This window comes from Elgaria multicarinata, chromosome 3 (genome assembly GCF_023053635.1).
Source record: "Elgaria multicarinata webbii isolate HBS135686 ecotype San Diego chromosome 3, rElgMul1.1.pri, whole genome shotgun sequence".
Lineage (NCBI taxonomy): Eukaryota > Metazoa > Chordata > Lepidosauria > Squamata > Anguidae > Elgaria > Elgaria multicarinata.
In genome coordinates this window covers 139,377,479-139,395,591 of record NC_086173.1, presented here as the reverse complement: position 1 = coordinate 139,395,591, position 18,113 = coordinate 139,377,479, and the positions used below count along the sequence as shown (strand labels likewise).

At 41.7% G+C, this 18,113-nt stretch overlaps 1 protein-coding gene across 4 annotated transcripts in view; it reads left to right on the top strand.

Annotated features, from left to right (window-relative positions):
- PTPRG (protein tyrosine phosphatase receptor type G) overlaps positions 1-18,113 on the top strand; it is a 689,896-nt gene that overhangs the window by 430,435 nt on the left and 241,348 nt on the right. For all 4 annotated transcript variants that reach the window (XM_063122069.1, XM_063122068.1, XM_063122070.1 and 1 more), the window contains exon 5: positions 17,235-17,330. In XM_063122069.1, the coding sequence (XP_062978139.1) occupies positions 17,235-17,330 (96 nt within the window). The remainder of the gene's footprint in view (positions 1-17,234; positions 17,331-18,113) is intronic.

Here is an 18,113-nt window from a genome sequence, read left to right as displayed (position 1 = left end):
TGAAAGGTGGCATGGGAAAACATAAATAAATAAGTGACAGGTATTTGTTTCCAGCCAGGAAATCAGAAGACGTTTACTTCTTGGGAGAAGAGCAATGACAAATCTCGATAAAATAGTTAAGAGCAGAGACACCACACTGACAACAAAAGTCCGCATAGTTAAAGCAATGGTATTCCCCGTAGTAACCTATGGCTGCGAGAGCTGGACCATAAGGAAAGCTGAACGAAGGAAGATAGACGCTTTTGAACTGTGGTATTGGAGGAAAATTCTGAGAGTGCCTTGGACTGCAAGAAGATCAAACCAGTCCATACTCCAGGAAATAAAGCCAGACTGCTCACTAGAGGGAATGGTATTAAAGGCAAAACTGAAGTACTTTGGCCACATAATGAGAAGACAGGATACCCTGGAGAAGAGGCTGATGCTAGGGAAAGTGGAAGGCAAAAGGAAGAGGGGCTGACCAAGGGCAAGATGGATGGATGATATTCTGGAGGTGACAGACTTGACCTTGGGGGAGCTAGGGGTGGCGACAGCGGACAGAAAGCTCTGGCGTGGGCTGGTCCATGAAGTCACGAAGAGTCGGAAGCGACTGAACGAATAAACAACAAATTTGTTTGAATGGTATTATAACTGATATATGGCACAACAGTGTGGGCCAGGGCAGTGTCCCTCATGTGCAATGCAGTTTTGTGAATGGAGGAGCTGGCACTGATGCATTTTTAGAACTGGGTCATAAATGACTTGCTGAAAAGCAAGTTTTACTCCCTGAACATTTCGTGCATATTGTTTGGGATTCTGAACAGTGTATTTTATTTCATTCCATTTAACTCTCCATTCATGAAATACCAGAACATAATGCATCCCCTAACTATTTTAAAATAGTGAAAGCTGACATTTGTACTTGTGCTAGTAGGGTAATTGTAATTTTAGTACATTGCACCGCTTGACTTCGGAGAATGAGTCAACTAAGCTACTTGCTAACTTTTCCAAGTGTTGATCCAATACATCCAGTTTACTTCTATAGAGTAAACTTTTTAGCGGGGGAGAGGGGTTTGAGAGAGGGGAACCCTGCTTTTGTATACCATTCTAGTTCATCAGTTCATGAAATGACATGGCTTTGCATGGTGATGGCATCACAGGCATCTGCAGTATGGATTATGGCAGTGACTCAACAGCCCACAGATGTTGAGGCACGGCCATAATTTATACTGCATATGTCTGTAATGAACTCTCCATGCAGAGTCATGTCATTTCATGAATGGATGAACTAGAACGGTGCAGGAAAATAATTTCGTTAACTTTTTCCTCTTCAGAAGTGGTTGGTCTGCATGGCCTACAACAAAAACTAATTTTTGGAAGATTATATTATTATTATTTATTTATTTATTTATTTATTTATTACATTTTTATACCGCCCAATAGCCGAAGCTCTCTGGGCGGTTCACAAAAATTATTATTATTATTATTATTATTTTATTATTATTATTAATATAGCACCAACACTTATTGGATGATGATGATGATGATGATGATGATGATGATGATGATTTCAAACCCAAGCCACATATGTTGAAGTAGAATTCTTCTGAAATCAGTGAGACTTGCTGCAGTGTGACTCTTTTCTCTAGAGGTTTTGAATAGGAATCGATTCTTACACACTAACATGTTGTGATTTTTAAAATGTGGATAAACTCCACAGAAGTGGCTACCTTGGTCTGTTGCAGAAAGAACAGAGAGCCCTGGCACAAAAGTTGTTTTAAAAGGTCATGTGTCATAAGCCTTCAGAGTCAAAGGCCTGCTTCTTCAGGTGCAATTTGCATCCTGCCTCAGATGCTGGTTGGGCTCTGCAAAGGCTTATTTCAAGAGTGAGAGCTTAGTGGTAGTGCACCTGCTTTATATGTAGACCATCTCAGGTTTAATCCCCGGCATCTCCAGTCCTGGAAAAGACCTTTGCCTGAAATCATAGAATAGTAGAGTTGGAAGGGGGCTATCAAATCCAACCCCCTGCTCAATTCAGGAATCCACCCTAAAGCATTCCTGACATATGGCTCTCCAGCTGCCTCTTGAATGGCTCTAGTGTGGGAGAGCCCATGACCTCCCTAGGACATTGGTTCCATTGTTGTACTTCTCTAACCGTCAGGAAGTTTTTCCTGATATCAAGCCGGAATCTGGCTTCCTGTAACTTCAGCCCATTAGTCCATGTCCTGCACTCTGGGATGATTGAGAAGAGATCCTGGCCCTCCTATCTGTGACAACCTTTCAAGTTGTTTATTATGGTTTTAATTTTTGTGAACCGCCCAGAGAGCTTCAGCTATTGGGTGGTATAAAAATGTAATAAATAAAAAAATAAAATAAATAAATAAGTACTTGAAGAGTCCTGGAGAGCCACCTCCATTCGGTATAAACAATTCTGAGTTAGATGGTCTGACTCAGACCAGTGGCCCATCAAGTTGCTTTTCAGGCTTTCAATCTTTCCCGTAACGTTCTACATGAACCTTTAACTGGAGATGCCAGGAACTGATGCCATCTTGTTCTTATGAATGTCGCGATAGGATTGGCGCTTGCTTTAGCATGCAGCTACGGTTTGTGCTCTAGCAAGAGCCTAAATCTGCAATCCTTTCGTCACCTGAACCTGATGAGAAGGTATTGCTCCAAGCACAACAGGAGCTCTTAATGCAGATTTGTATCAACTAAAAAGTGTGTGGCCTTTTTATAGGCCTGTCCTGACCTGAACCTTTTCTATCTTTTTTAATGAAACCAGAGAAAACTGAGGTAATGCTTGTTAATATCTCCTGTGTCCTACAGGTAGTAGGTTTATTGGTCATTGATTGGATACAGCCTCCCCTGTTTGTTCTGAGCTGTTTTAAAGATTACAGCCATTACCCACATGGAGATTACTGAAAGGCCCTTATTTTTGGTAGTTTTCCATAGGGGAGGTGTCAGGATTAAAAGAATCTAATTGCACACAGCAGCACTGAAACACTGCCACCACCACAAGAGTGCAGCTACCAAAGTTTTTGCAACCTTCTTGTGGGGAATAGAAGGCAAGCCGACTTTCTATTCATGTATACTGGACCAGGAAATGAAGAAAATGTACCTTGAATTGCTTGCCTTGGCGCAAATTGTTAGTTTCATCCATGCTCCATGATATTTTGTGTCTGTTTTATTTTCTGCGGTTCCTATTTCTTGAACAGGATTCTTCTTATGAAAAAGCATTACAACTATCTGCTAACCCTAAAATATAAAGGGAGGGACACAATGGTGTCTGTTTCCTAGCTCTATTTATGTTACAGTAGCAGAAAATAACATTTGCACAGCATCAACGCTGCTTGCTAGCATGACCTGTTCCTGTTGCACTAGCAAATGCTGTGCAGTTATTGGGTTCTGCTAGTGCAACATAAATAGTGCTACTGGCTGTACACTGGTGGATCCTTCCCATAGTATTTTGAAACCTTCGTTCCGTCCATGGTCCAGTACACACACAAGAAGCATGCAGCAGATAAAAAGGCAGAATGCAGATGTAAATTAATGCACGTTAGGGCAAAATATCCCAACTTCAAGTATAGCCTAATGGGATCTGAGCTAGCATTAGCCAACCAAGAAACCGATCTTGGGGTTGTGGTGAACAGCCCAGTGTGCACCTGCAAGTTACATGTTAGGCATAATTAGGAAAGAAATTGAGAATAAAACTGCCAATATCATACTGCCCTTACACAAATCTAAAGTGTGACCACCCTTAGAATGCTGTGTACAGTTCTGGTCATATACCTAAAAAAAGATATTGTAGAGCTGGGAAAGGTGTAGAGAAGGGCAACTAAAATGATCATGGGGTTGGAGAAGCTCCCCTGTGAAGGAAAGTTAAAACAGCTGGGATTTTTTTAGCTTGGAAAAGGGGTGAATAAAGGCAGACATGACAGAGGTGTACAAAACTATGCCTGGGGTGGAGAATGTGGATAGGGAGATGTTTTTCTCTCTTTCTCATAATGCTATAATCTGGGGTCATCCCATGAACCTGACTGGTAAAGATTGAGGCACTAAGAATAGGGTCCAAACCTTAAAAGCCTATGAGTGTGACAAATGAAGTCAATAGAAGATTCTACTGTGATATAAAAGATGTATATTCTAGTACAATAGTATCAATGGTCTATGGGCATCATCTTTTACAACACATAATAACATTCTGTGGAATAAAGATATGTGTCATTACTCATGCTTAGCAGCTTATGCTATAATCAACATTTGGGTGTGGGGGGGAATTATTACAACATACCCAAATGTTAGAGACTCCGTTTCATCTACAAAGGAAGCAGTGTTGACGGGAGGAAGGCAAACAGCCATAAGTACTCCTCTAAGGGAGCTCCTCCCCTTTGAGATAACCTCTTTAAGTATGGTAAGGATCCAGTCGGAATAAAATTATGTGTGCCATAACTGACCTGATGGTGTGAAAAGACCCAATATGTCTTGTAGATCATAAAGCCCAAGGAGAGTTATAAATTCAGAGCATAGTTGCTTCATAAAAATATGGAAAGATCATGTTTGTCATTAAGCCCCAAAGGAGTTACCGATTGTAATGTAAAAATCCACCAGGCCTCCCTTCTAAGTAGGACCGTATTTAAATTGGTGCATTGAAAAGGTTTGTTTCTAATTTGTTCAACCGCAAAAAATTCAAACACATTTTCAGAGTAAGCACATTCAACAAAATGTGCTATCCATGGTGCCTCCATGTTCCTAGTACGGATTCTGCTTTTGTGTTCCAAAATCCTAACCCAGAGGGAGCGAGTGGTTTGTCCCATATACAATTTCTTACAAGGGCATCTAATAATATAAACCACGTGTGTGGTAGAGCAGGTAGTATTGGTTTTAAGTATGTGTCTTCTTTTAACCACCGGGTTTATAAACGAGCAAGTACGTACCGATTGATTACAACAAGAGCAGTGGCCACATTTGTGGTGTCTGCTATGGTGGGTATCTGCCTCCAAATGAGTAAAGAAGTCGGAATGGACCAGTTGATCCTTAAGGTTTCTGATTTGGCGAAAGCTCAGGATAGGAGGGGTAGAGCATCCTGGGATGTCCTTTATCAAATGCCAATGTTTATGAAGGATCGTTCGAATTTTCTTCGATACTGGATGGTAATCAGTAGACCAGTACGATTGGTGTGAGATATGACCTTTGGACTTGGGACAAAAGAGTGATTCTCTGAGAATAGAGTCCGCTATCTCCTCCCCTTTTTTCTTGGTAAGAGATTCAGGACAGCGCATAGTTTAACTATGGAATTCACTGCCACAAGATGTGGTGATGGCCACCGATTTGGATGGCTTTAAAAGGGGGAGGGTAGACAAAATTCTGGAGGATAAGGCTAATAATGGCCACTAGTCCTGATGTCTATGAGCTACCTCCAGTATCTGAGGCAGTAAGCCTATATAGTATACACCAGTTGCTGAGGAACTTGGCTGGTGGGAGGGTGCTGTTGCACTTGTGTCCTGCTTGTGAGTTCCTGGTCAACAGCTGGTTTGCCCCTGTGTGAACAGAATCCTGGGCTAGATGGCCCCTTGGTCTGATCCAGCATCGTGGTTCTTATTTTGTGTCTCGGCCGTGGCTTTTTTCCCTCTTCATTTTATCGCAAACCTGAAAAAGCCAGCAAAAGTGCTCACATTCGGTTACATTTTGTCCCATTACATTCTTTGTTAGAGATAACACCCTTGCCTTTTGGATTACTGTGCTATCATGATTGAAATGGTTATTCTGTCAGATAGAGATGGATATACTGTAACCAGTGCAATCAGACACTGAAAATGAATAACTCTTCTCACAGACTTGTTTCACTGTAATTTCTCATACAATTTGCAGTTCAACAGACAACAATAATCCTGCCAGGGTATTGCCCACATGAGTTGATAGTCTACTTAAGAGACATGAATAACATTTCTGCCCAGTGCACTGTCATTGAAACTGTTCCCATATGCTCTGCATGAACTGGACCAAAGCGGTAGTCTGTGAGAACTGTAAACATCTGAACATACAACTTTGTGCATACATTCCTATGTCACCTGGCTTCAGTCTGTAAATAGCCTCGGCTAGGTCTTATGCTCCAGCTGTCAGCCATGAAGTGCCTGGCTGGGCAACTGTTGTTACTGGCTTTCTCTACATATTGAAGTATGGCTGCTTCTGTGCTTCTTTCCACTAATGGCCGCTGCCCAGCCTTTCAGGATGCCAGCTCATCTGTGCAGTGCCCAGCCCAGTAGATAGATGGTGGTACTGGTAGTGGGTCGAGCTTCAGCAGCTGACAGCGGGGTATCCTTGTTCCAGTGGTATGACTATTCATAAGTTGCTTCCTGGAATGCTGGCCATGCAGTGGCCTTCTCCTAGGTCATGGGCAGTGCAGCAGAGTTTTGTACTTATTCCACCAACCCTCCGAATCTGCCACCTGAGATAGGACACTCAACATGCCTCATGGTAAGGCCAGCCCTAGCAAGGAACCTCTATCTAACACTTGCCCTGTCTTATGTTGATGTGTGATAGAAACTTTGGACTGGTTTGCATGTTCACTACAGCTTAAACAAGGCTAGTTTAAGTTGTGATGCATGCTGGGCACAATTTACCTAATTACCCGTCCAGGCATGGCTTGTCATGTCAAACAAACGCGGACAACATGGCTTGTTGGAGGAGGAATGGACCCTCAAATAACCCAAGAACAAGCCATGCGTTGAGAGTTATTTCCTCCTCCAACAAGCCATGCTGCCTGGGTTTGGATGACACAACAAACTTTGCCCAGGCAGGTAATGCAGCAAATGCTGTCTGGCACATACCGCAGCTTAAACAAGCCACTCTGGGTCACTGTGGTGGTGCTACTGTAACAGTGTGTCTATGTAAACACCAGGCCGTGGACATTTATGTGCAACCCTATCCAACTCACACAGAAGTCTAGGCTGAAGCTAGAACTGGTCAGTTAGTGAATAGGCTGTATGTGGTGCCCTGAAGTTCAGACCAGCTTTGTTGAACTATTTGGTGGGCGACAGAAGCTTGCATTATTTGTAGAGCAAAGGACTGGGATTAAAAGTGTGGTTTTAATAGGCTTTTTATGTTATATCCTTTGAAATAAGAGGCTGACTTTCTCAAGAGCATGTAAGGTTTCAGATGGGAGGGATCTGGCAAGTCTCTGGATTTTTTTCAGTGCTGCTGTTCCAGGAAACATTCTTTGTCCCCTTTTGACATTTTAGGAAGAGGTGTGTCCTTCAAAGACAAATGTCTTAATCCTGAGCAAGCCTTGGCATGTTAGGAATGGATAAAGGTTTCAAAGCATCCTGATCATTTTATGTTACTTTCTGTTGACACTGAAGACAAGTTCCATCAGCTGCTGCCATGACTTCCAGGTGCTCTTGGAAATCTTCACCTCGCCCGTTCTCCATCCTCCTTGACAAGGTGTCCAGTCTTGTCAAAACACTTTCAGTGCCTTGATACACTGCATGAACTGGCTTTTCCTCAGGAAAGCAATATTCTTTGAGGGTTTGAAAGATATTTTGTTTCCTGACAGGAAGGCCTTCATGTGGTTCCAAAGCCCAAGAATTGTGCTGTGGGAAGTTTGTGGAGGATATCTTTAACAATTGCTTTCTAAAAAGATGAGGTTGTAGGATGTTAATCTTGATGATGTGTTTATTTTGACTTCTACACCACACCCTGGGTTTGGCCAGGTTGAAGTACGAGAATATACACACCAAAACATTTGTTTAAATATCAAGCTAAATGACACATGACATTGCATTTCCAGTTCTTAATCTTGGCACTGGGGGACCAGAAATTCCATTGCTTTCCATCATTATGGAGCAACCACAGAGAACACCATGCTCTGTGCCCTTGTCTCAGCAGGCTTGAAAGCGCCTTTATGTCTGTGCAGATGCCTCTAAGTGCCTACCTGGGGTTTTTCCTGGATTTACCTAATTCCTGACTGTGGCTCCTTGCACTGGATTGCCAACCACTCTTATAGTTCCCCTGAGATGTGAGAGTGACTTATTCAGTTGTGCTCAGGAAGGATGAGCGGGACAGCCCTTTTTGATGTCATCTTATGCATCTCTGAGGCGGATTGGAAAGAAATGGCACATGGAAATTTATAGTCCATGATAATTACCCTTTTTGTTAAGGTTCATTAGTGATTTAAAGATTAATTACGAAACCATAAACCTAATACACCTTACATGTGAATACCAGAGGTGGACAGCATGGTGTTGGCAGGTGCCAGTGCACCACCGGGCATGTTTCTTGGTGCCCACAAAGGTGCCTATGTCTCAGTTTTTTTAAAAAAAATCAACACATTTCCTTAGTGGCAACTGGGATTGTTTCAAAGCAAAGTGAGGACCTCCAGCTTTTGCCACCTTCATGTCCTGTCTGGGTTACATGAAGGGTCTCAGAGACATTGTTAGAAATAAGTGTGTCTGTGTATGCATGCATGCATAATGGATACATGGGAGGGAGGAAGAGAGCTCATTTATAGGTAGTGATCCAGAGTGAGAAATGAAAAGAGATAGGGAGGAGTGAGTTGGCTGGCAGAGGAGGTGGGAGAGTAAAAGAGTTGGACCTCTGTGAAATAGGTTTCTGTTGGCACTGAAAACTGTGGGCTCAAAGGACTTGTTTGGTGTGTCTTATACTCAGTCATTTGAGCAGGTTCCTTGCCCTCTGTGACTTGCCATACCTCTCATGGCAGCCATTTTGGGTGGTTCCCAATACAGGTTCTCAAATTGCCAAATGTTCCCAAAGGCCCAAAAAGTTTGCCCTGACCTATAGCCATCTAGCGATACAGGTTCTGACCCCTGAATGCTTATGCCGTCAATATATTTGTTAGTCTTGTAAGTTGCCATAAGATTCACTTATCTTTACCATCAGTGTTGCCTGAATTTGGAAGAACTATTGTAAGACAAAACACAAAACCTGTAAAAAGGTAAAGAGGGGTGAAAATGTAAATTTCTAGTGAGGTAATAACCACAACACTATAATTCACAGCTTTTGTGTGTTTTGAAATAGGAGACTTATTGCGGATTTCTTGTTGGTTTTGAATGATTTATAAGGTTTTACTTGTGGCACAGTGTTGCAATCTATGTTGTCATGGAAATTCTATTGAATTTATAGTTCCATTTATCCAAAACGATTTTCCAGACTTCATTTCATGGTGAATCATATGGTTGTTACTCCCGGGTACAAAGCAATTTTGGGGGGTGGGGTGGGGAGTTTCATGTTATGGAATGCATAAACACGAAAGCAGTTGGTTTCATTATGGAAATACAAATGAATGAAACAAACAGTCTTCAATCCAGCTACCCCATGTAGCATCTCCTTATGTGTTCTAAAAATCATGACAAGGTTTTTATTTTTTCTATACTCCTGCATGAAATTGTCCTTACATGGAGGCTAACAGGGCAGTTTCCTTGACTTTCAAAGCCAATATAACACAGGAGAGTACATGATCTGAGGTTGTGTAGGTGGGTGAAATTGGCTGTAATTTTCCTGGCATGTAGCCACCCACCCACACTCCAGCTGCTGTCTTGACTAAAGTTTACTGTTCCTACTTATGGCAAAATTGGTCCTGGAGGCCCTTGTATTATCGTGATGTTGACCCAGTTTTGTTAAAGATGAACCATTTTTTAGCATCCACTGAACCAGAGCCATACAGGAAGACTAGGCAGGTACCTGAGGGAGTGCAAACTCATATGAACGCCTAAAGCTTGAGACATCAATGCTGCGGAATCTTTTGTGATGCTGCTGGAGGTTTCGGGACACACATGCAGTCCATGTGGGAAACCTGCTAGAAGCATGCTGGGAGCAGTGTATAAGTTTGCCCTCTTGCACTATTTCCAGCATGGATGGATTTTTATTTATTTATTTATTTATTACATTTTTATACCGCCCAATAGCCGAAGCTCTCTGGGCGGTTCACAAAAATTTAAACCATAGTAAAACAACCAACAGGTTAAAAGCACAAATACAAAATACAGTATAAAAAGCACAACCAGGATAAAAAACCACACAGCAAAATTGATATAAAATTAAAATACAAAGTTAAAACAGCAAAATTCAAATTCAAGTTAAAATTAAGTGTGAACATACTGAGAGAATAAAAAGGTCTTCAGCTGGCGACGAAAGGAGTACAGTGTAGGCGCCAGGAGGACAACCGGGGTGCCACAGCAGAGAAAGCCCTCCTCCTAGTAGCCACCTGCCTCACTTCCTTTGGCAGGGGCTCACGGAGAAGGGCCCCTGTAAATGATCTTAAAGTCCAGGCAGGTACATATGGGAGGAGGTGTTCCTTCAAATAACCTTCAGGGTTCTTAATCATGTGGAACACCTCCGTGGATACAGGAGGCACTCCTCTCCAGACTATTGCCCCACACAAGTACAGGGTGATGGAAACATGTAAGGAAGGGAGTGGGCCAGAGCACTCCTTCTTCTCGCATGTTGATTCTACACAGATTCTGAATGCCCAGATAGGGCTTAAATGGACTCTTGATCTGATCAAACAGAGCTTTTATGTTTTCACTGAGAGGTTCTTTACATGAGCGATTGATTGCACACTCATGATTGGCCACTCGTGGAAGTTTGCGGATCCTTTACATGATGACATCAACCTCCAGGATATCTCCTGCATTTTCTCCCAGTAATCTCACTTAAAAACAACAGAGATAATGCAGTATTTAAATTATCGCAGGGTTAATTCTGCCACTAGAAAGTGCTGTTTCAATTAATTTTATGAGTTATTATCCAGAGGGAAAGTTTTCAATTACAAATCACATGATTACCATTTAAAGGAGCCCATAGTGAATGCAGAAAGACCCAAGGGGGAAAAAAGGCTGATAAGATAGGGTGACCATATGAAAAGGAGGACAGGGCTCCTGTATCTTTAACAGTTGTATTGAAAAGGAAATTTCAGCAGGTGTCATTTGTATATATGGGGAACCTGGTGAAATTTCCTCTTCATCACAACAGTTAAAGCTGCAGGTGCCCTGCCCTCTTTTAAATCTGGTCACTCTAGTATAGCTCCTGCAGCTTTAACTGTTGTGATGAAGAGGCAATTCCACCAAGTTCTCCATATATACAAATGACACCTGCTGAAATTCCCTTTTTTATGCAACTGTTAAAGATACAGGAGCCCTGTATTCCTTTTCATGTGGTCACCCAAGATAAGAGTACTTTTCTCCCTTAACGTAGAGACACTGTGAATATTTCCAAAGGACAGCCTTTTGATGGTTGTTTGTCTATTTCATCTAATTTCCTGTCTTTAGTTGTTCCAGTTCCTGGTGTCCTACAAAAGGACAGAGGAAGATAAGGGTGAAACCCTTTTTCTTTTCTTTTACATATTTAATAGGTGATCAAAATGAGCAACTCCCTTTTCCCTCTCTGGGACCATTAGACTTCCAGATTTTAGAATGTTATCACTAGGGTGACGATATGAAAAGGAGGACAGGGCTCCTGTATCTTTAACAGTTGTATTGAAAAGGGAATTTCAGCAAGTGTTATTTGTATATAAGGAGAACCTGGTGAAATTTCCTCTTCATCACACCAGTTAAAGCTGCAGGTGCCCTGCCCTCTTTTAAATCTGGTCACTCTAGTATAGGTCCTGCAGCTTTAACTGTTGTGATGAAGAGGGAATTTCACTAGGTTCTCCATATATACAAATGACACCTGCTGAAATTCCCTTTTCTATGCAACTGTTAAAGATACAGGAGCCCTGTCCTCCTTTTCATATGGTCTCCCTAGTTATCACTAACACAACCATAAAAGATAAGTCACAAACCAACACAGTGCTAAGTATGCTTAAGACCACTGAAAGCAATGGGCTTAAGCATGCTTAACTCGACGTGGGATTGTGGCCAAAAAGTGGTTGTTAGTCCATTAGCGCTTTAAATTAATTTTGAAAATAGGATTTGAGTTGCAAAGTCATGCTGGCATTTGTTTATTTGTTTGTTTATCTCACAGCTACAAGTAATCGAATGCACCATGATAAGACTCTGAATTCCCTAAATATTTTTGCCATGCTTAAAATCTCACAAAGAAATTAGTTACATGGATATAGAGACTTTGCATACTATTTGGTTCCGAGCAAGGGATTTCACATCCAGCAACACATGGTGGTTGAGAGTAATTCCTTCCCACACTGCAGCTGACAGGGGTAATAGTAATTAAAGATTAGTCTATTCAATAGTTAGCTCCACTGAATCAAAGCAAATCGTTCGGAGTACTTTCTTCAGTATCTGTATTTGGAGTCCTATTTAGCCCTGTATTCTTCCCAAAATATTTTGGCTCTCTAATAGCTCATTTAACTATTGCCTGTGCCGTGAGCTGACTGGTTCATTATAACACTGAATGTTCTTCAAAGGCTTGTGGAGTTTTAAAAACCTAAATTATATGATATCTCTGGATACGTAGGGGTAATAATGGATAATTGGCAAACTGTTGCTCAACTACCCTGGAATTCCTGATTCCACAGAGATATTTTTGTATTTGCTCAAAAAAGGAGCAGCTTATAGTAGGATACTAAACAAACATATTATAGTGCTTTATTCTTAACACTTCTCTGAGCTGTAAGTGGTTTCAGAGCAACCTTTTGCAGTCTCCTTGTGAGTAGAGAGATCTGAACAGCTGTGGTGCCCTTGTTTACTTACAAATATACAACTTAGCTGAGCAAGGGTAGCAAGTTAGCACCCAGACAGGCATCCTCATTCTCCTCAGAGCCACTCACTCAGTGTGGAAAATTAGCATTTGAAAGAGGAGCTAGCTGTCCAGAATGTGTGACAAGGAATAATTTACCATGCTGTGCTACTCCACACTTCTGATCAACCATCAGTGTGGGCTGGTGCAGCACACAAGCCAGGGTCTGAAACCACATTTTGGTCCTGGCTTGGTCTAACTAACCATAGTTTATACAAACCACAATTTCCTGAGTTCAGACTTCATGGGGGACTGTGGTCAGTTTAAAACAGAAAGTAGAAGTTTTCTATCTCCTCCAGCCCATTCTCATAGCAGGAAATCAGTGTTTCCCATTATCTTTGAACTGGGCCATAGTGGGAATAGGGTTGTGACTTTCATGGCCTGATTATAAACTTCCTAGAGGTATCTGACTTGCCACTTCTGGAAACAGGATAGTAGACTAAGTAAAATGTGGTATGATCCAGCAGTCCTCTTCTTATTGGGTGGTAGATATTCTTAAATCTACGGTTGTTTGACCCATGTTCAAAAAACCAAAAATCCTTCTATACAGTTCTATACTATAGTTATGTTATAGTTATAAAACACTGGATCTCTAATCAATACACCGCTCTCCACTCAATCCATACAACCTAAAACGGAATTGTTTTTAATTTGAACAACAGTGCATGAATGTATCCTGTTGAATTTCTTGTATAAATTGAGAGTTGTCCAAACCTGGAGGCTGTTAGCTTGTAAGAGATTTCCAGGGATCTATGAGGTTGGGAATAGGAAGGCAAAACAATTAAAATTTATTCTCCAGCTCTGCCAGACAAATGTATTCCCTGCTGAATTCCCATGGTCTCAGTCAGCAGATATAAAGATAAGCAACAGTGCAGTTAGGTAACTTAGGTGTCTGCTCTTAGTGATCTTATGCCACCACACCCACACGCTCCCCAGACATACACTTTAGGTGGTCCTGTGTATTCAGGGCCATCCTTAGGAGTGGGTTTGCTGGATAATTGCTGGGGGGGGGGCAAACTGAACATGAGCTCAGTGGCTGTGTTTTTTCAAAGTACTGTTTGAGGTGAGCAAGGGTGGCAAAAAGCCTTTGTCTTATCACCATTCTTCCAAAGTTCTACAGGTTGTTTGGATACTAACTACAAAAATGATCTTCCTTCAATTAGCTTTAATATATATTTCTTTTTTTAATCTCCATGTTGGTGTCTTTTGTGCTGGAACACAAATAACACCAATGAAATCAGTGGAATACAGCATTACTTTGAGGCCATGTTGCCAAGCACTTAGCACCTCCAATGGTATAAATAATAATAAAATAAAGCTGCATGCTATATTGCTTTTTTATTTATAACTTTTCTTTATTATTTTTAAAGGGGAAAGTAATGGATATTCCAAAATAAAGAATGTTTTCCAAAAGATAGGAACTATTACCAAAAAGTAAATTAAAAAAATGCTTTAAGTAAAACCTATGATAGTTCTGCTGTGTTTGCATAGGGCACTGTCACTGCTCAGAATGTGGCTTTTTGAACTTTCGACTTGTGCAAACTGTAGCACACTGGCTGAGAGATCACGTTTTTAAGCAATGTCATTCTCCATGGACATCACACCTGCACCAGGCCCCATAAATCCTCTGGGTGGCCCTGCAGAACTGTCTATGGGGGAATGGGGCGCCTATGGCACTCCTCAACAAGGGTGCTATTTATCCTAGGGCCGGCCCTACTTCACCTTTGTCAAAATGTGATAAGCCAGCCTTGCTGTAGAGGTTAATTTTGCTTCTGAATGAAGCCTTGGGCAACTGCCCCAAAGTCCTGTCCTGATGGCACCACCAGACCCAAGAATGCAGTACGAAATGTTGGCCATCTAGGAATTTTCTGTTAGTGCCATTTTCGGAATTTTGAGTATCTTTGCTTTTACAATCAAAACATTGCTTCTGGTCTTCATAGTTGTAGACCAGCATATGAAAATATGCTAAGCAAGGTTATTGAAATAAAGCCCAGTTAAAACCAATTAAAGGTATAATACTATGTATAGCTGGCTTGCTGGGAGCTGTAGGACTTCTTTCTGTCTAAACATGTATATAATTGCACCCTAAGTGGATTATTTTGGAAGTTTAAAAGTCCTGGAGAAGTTCTGGAAAATGGATGCCAAGATTGTTAAAGTTGCCATGATAGTTTGCGTTAACTGAACATGCCTCTTCTCTAATGAGAATGTTCTAGAGGATGGTTGAAATAGAATATGACAGCACTACTTTTAGAGGTTGAGATGGAACACTGGCTCCTGTCCCAACTGTGGGTCTTGTGGGAGAAGGGTCATGGTAGACTTGGTGCTTCCAAAGGGAGCCTTGTCTCACATTTGAAAAACCAGGCATTCAATCCAGGCAGAACCACTTAAGATTTAATCTAGGTTTGCCTCCTCTCTGGTCAGTTCTACTGTTCTAGGGCATAGTCATTTAGGGCATCGAGAAGTTTAACAAGTCAGTGTGGAGGTAATTGACGTCACCCATTATTATAAAACTTCCTCATTTAGATTTCATTTTCCATCTCAAGATCACCCTATTATGGTCTGGGATGATTCAGTCTAAACTGGATTCTTCCCAGCTCCTCTCAGTTTTCAATTTAAAAGCTGCTCTGCCACCATTTTTACATTAAGGGTCAGCAATCTGATTCCATTCTAGATCAAGAGAAGTCCAAACTTTTGGAAAAAGTTTGCTTGTCCCAAATGTTTCCCAGTGCCTAACAAATCTGAGCCCCTCCTCTCTGCACCACTGTCCCATCCACTTATTGAGACTCCTCAGCTTCGCCTGTCTAGTTGGCCCTGCGCAGGGAATAGGTAGAGACTAGCATGGCCACTCTCTTGAAAATTGCCTGTATTTGTGATGTTTCTGTTCAAAGCACCAGAAGAGCAGGAATATGAATGAAGCCCTCCCAGGTGAGAAGAGGAATAATATTGAACTGCAGGTGTTGCTAACACTCCAAGGGGTTGTAAGTATGGGAGCAGTCAATGCACAGGTGTTGGTTATATAGCACAGAAGGCCTTCCACATGTTGCTGACTATATGCATGGCCCTAATTTGCAGTGCATTTCTGTTAATAAATTAGGATGGCTCCTGCAGGAGGGCAGATGGAGTAAAGCTGTTTCTTGATTGCTTTCATATTTGCGTAAGCAATACATCACCGTAGCTCATTAATGTGGCTCCATGACAACTATTCAGTCTGGCTGCAGTTTTGCTTAAACATACTGTCTTATTTTATACTTGTGTCTCCTCTGTAAACAAAAGATAACATATATGGAAGAAAAACATGTGCTGTTTAAACAGATGATTAGATGCTTGCAAGAACTTCAGTAGTTCCAGATATAAATCTTACTTTGAAAGCCTTAAAATGTTGTTTGATGACTTTTATTTTATTTGTACAATCTTAAAAAAGAAGAGCCTAAGCAGAACAACAATGTAGGCCACAGTTTTCAGGAAGAGGGAATGTCCTATGCAGAGCCATACTTGGATAAGGGGAAGCTGTGCATACGCCTCAGCGTGAATCATCTCCTCCTTAAAATCACAGGTTCATTGGTCTGCCATATTTATGCCAGCAGCTGTGATCATGAAAACAATCCAGAGATGTGGACTGGGAGCCTATTCAAAGGGCTGAAGTCTTCAAAGCAGTCATATGACTTGGGTGACCATATGAAAAGGAGGACAGGGCCCCTGTATCTTTAAAAGTTGAATTAAGAAGGAAATTTCAGCAGGTGTCATGTGTATATATGGAGAACCTGTTGAAATTCGCTCTTTATCACAGCAGTTAAAGCTGCAGGAGCTATACTAGAGTGACCAGATTTAAAAGAGGGACGGGCACCTGCAGCTTTAACTGTTGTGATGAAGAGGAACTTTCACCAGGTTCTCCATATATACAAATGACACCTGCTGAAATTTCCTTTTCAATACAACTGTTAAAGATACAGGAGCGCTGTCCTCCTTTTCTTATGGTCATCCTACATATGACTCTACCTCACAGTGCGGCTCCAGGTTTTGGAGGGCTGGTGGACAAGACACCCTCACTGGGCCTCCTCCATCTGTGAGTCTACCTTCTCTCTACCAGGGTCACCAGTTGCTATTGCTCCACATCCTCTTTCTCGCCATTGCTGCCATTTGTTTGATTTACACAGAGGGAGATCTGTGAGCAAGTAGGTAGTGGCATCTACTGCTCCTCCTTCCTGCCACCAGACTGGGCCAGAGCCACAGGCAGGTGAACAAGCAGGTTGCAATGGTGAAGAGGAGAAGCAAATCTAGGAGGACTCCTCTCAGTGAGCCCCTGCTATGTGTTAGCCCTTGGCAGGGGGCCATCCATGCCTATACTTCATCCAAGCCCTGCCACAACCTGTCAGCTTGTCTCTTGGATTCGTATCATCATTAGATGCTACAGAGAGATTCTCCAGGTTTCACGCAGTGACCTTCAAGACTGAGCCAAGTTGAGTCTTCCAGGTTTGCAAGCAACCCATTATCCACTGCTCCATCCAGCCTCAGTTTCTCAAAAATGCCTTTTCCTTCCCTTTTTTCCACAGATGCAGATTTATTTCTACAATCCAGATGACTTTGACAGCTTCGGGACTGCAATCCAAGAGAAAAGAATAATAGGAGCCATGGCTGTGTTCTTTCAAGTAAGTTAACTTGGTGACCCAAACTCTTTAAGCCAAGAGGTGGCGAAGTCTCCCTGCACCCCATTTCATTGTTGTTGTTGTTGTTATTCATTGAATTGTTTCTGGCTTAATGGATGCATCTGTTTCCTGATTCACACCTGTCTAAATGAAGGATATTTCATATTGTCTGCTGTGTGATTTAAAATGTAAATAAGTGTGTTTAGAAACATAATGGAAATCTTTGCATGAATTATTCTGATTTTTATAGCTGCCTGACTGGTGCACAGATTGGAGAACACATTTATCATAGAACTTACCTTGCCATTGAGGTATGTTGCTCAGGTTCTTGGAATATTAACGGGCCGGTTAGGCTGGAGGAAAACTTTAAATTCAGACGCAACTTGCCAGCATATTAATCAACATCGTCAGGCAGTTTTCTTGTCCTCTCTCCCCACCCCGCATTTTCTTTCTTTCTTTTCCTATAGCAGCATCTTATTATAAATTGTCATGGTAACTAAATTTCTCAAGGAAACTAGGTTTTCCATGTCAGTGGATTTATGGAGCCCCCTTTTATGAAATGCTTTTTGCAAGAATATGGATGTTCAGTTAGCTCATTTACAGGTTCAGCACACCTAAGGACTTGAGGTACTTTACTGGGGCCACTGCATGTGATGGCTGACAGGTCAAGTCAAATTGAAGTGATGTTCAGCTCCTTTGTCTCATTATATTGGAGAAATGGTTTTCCTTTTCCAAGTAAAGGATAAATTGAGGTGAAAGTGATGGTCCAACCTTATTCCAGTAGTC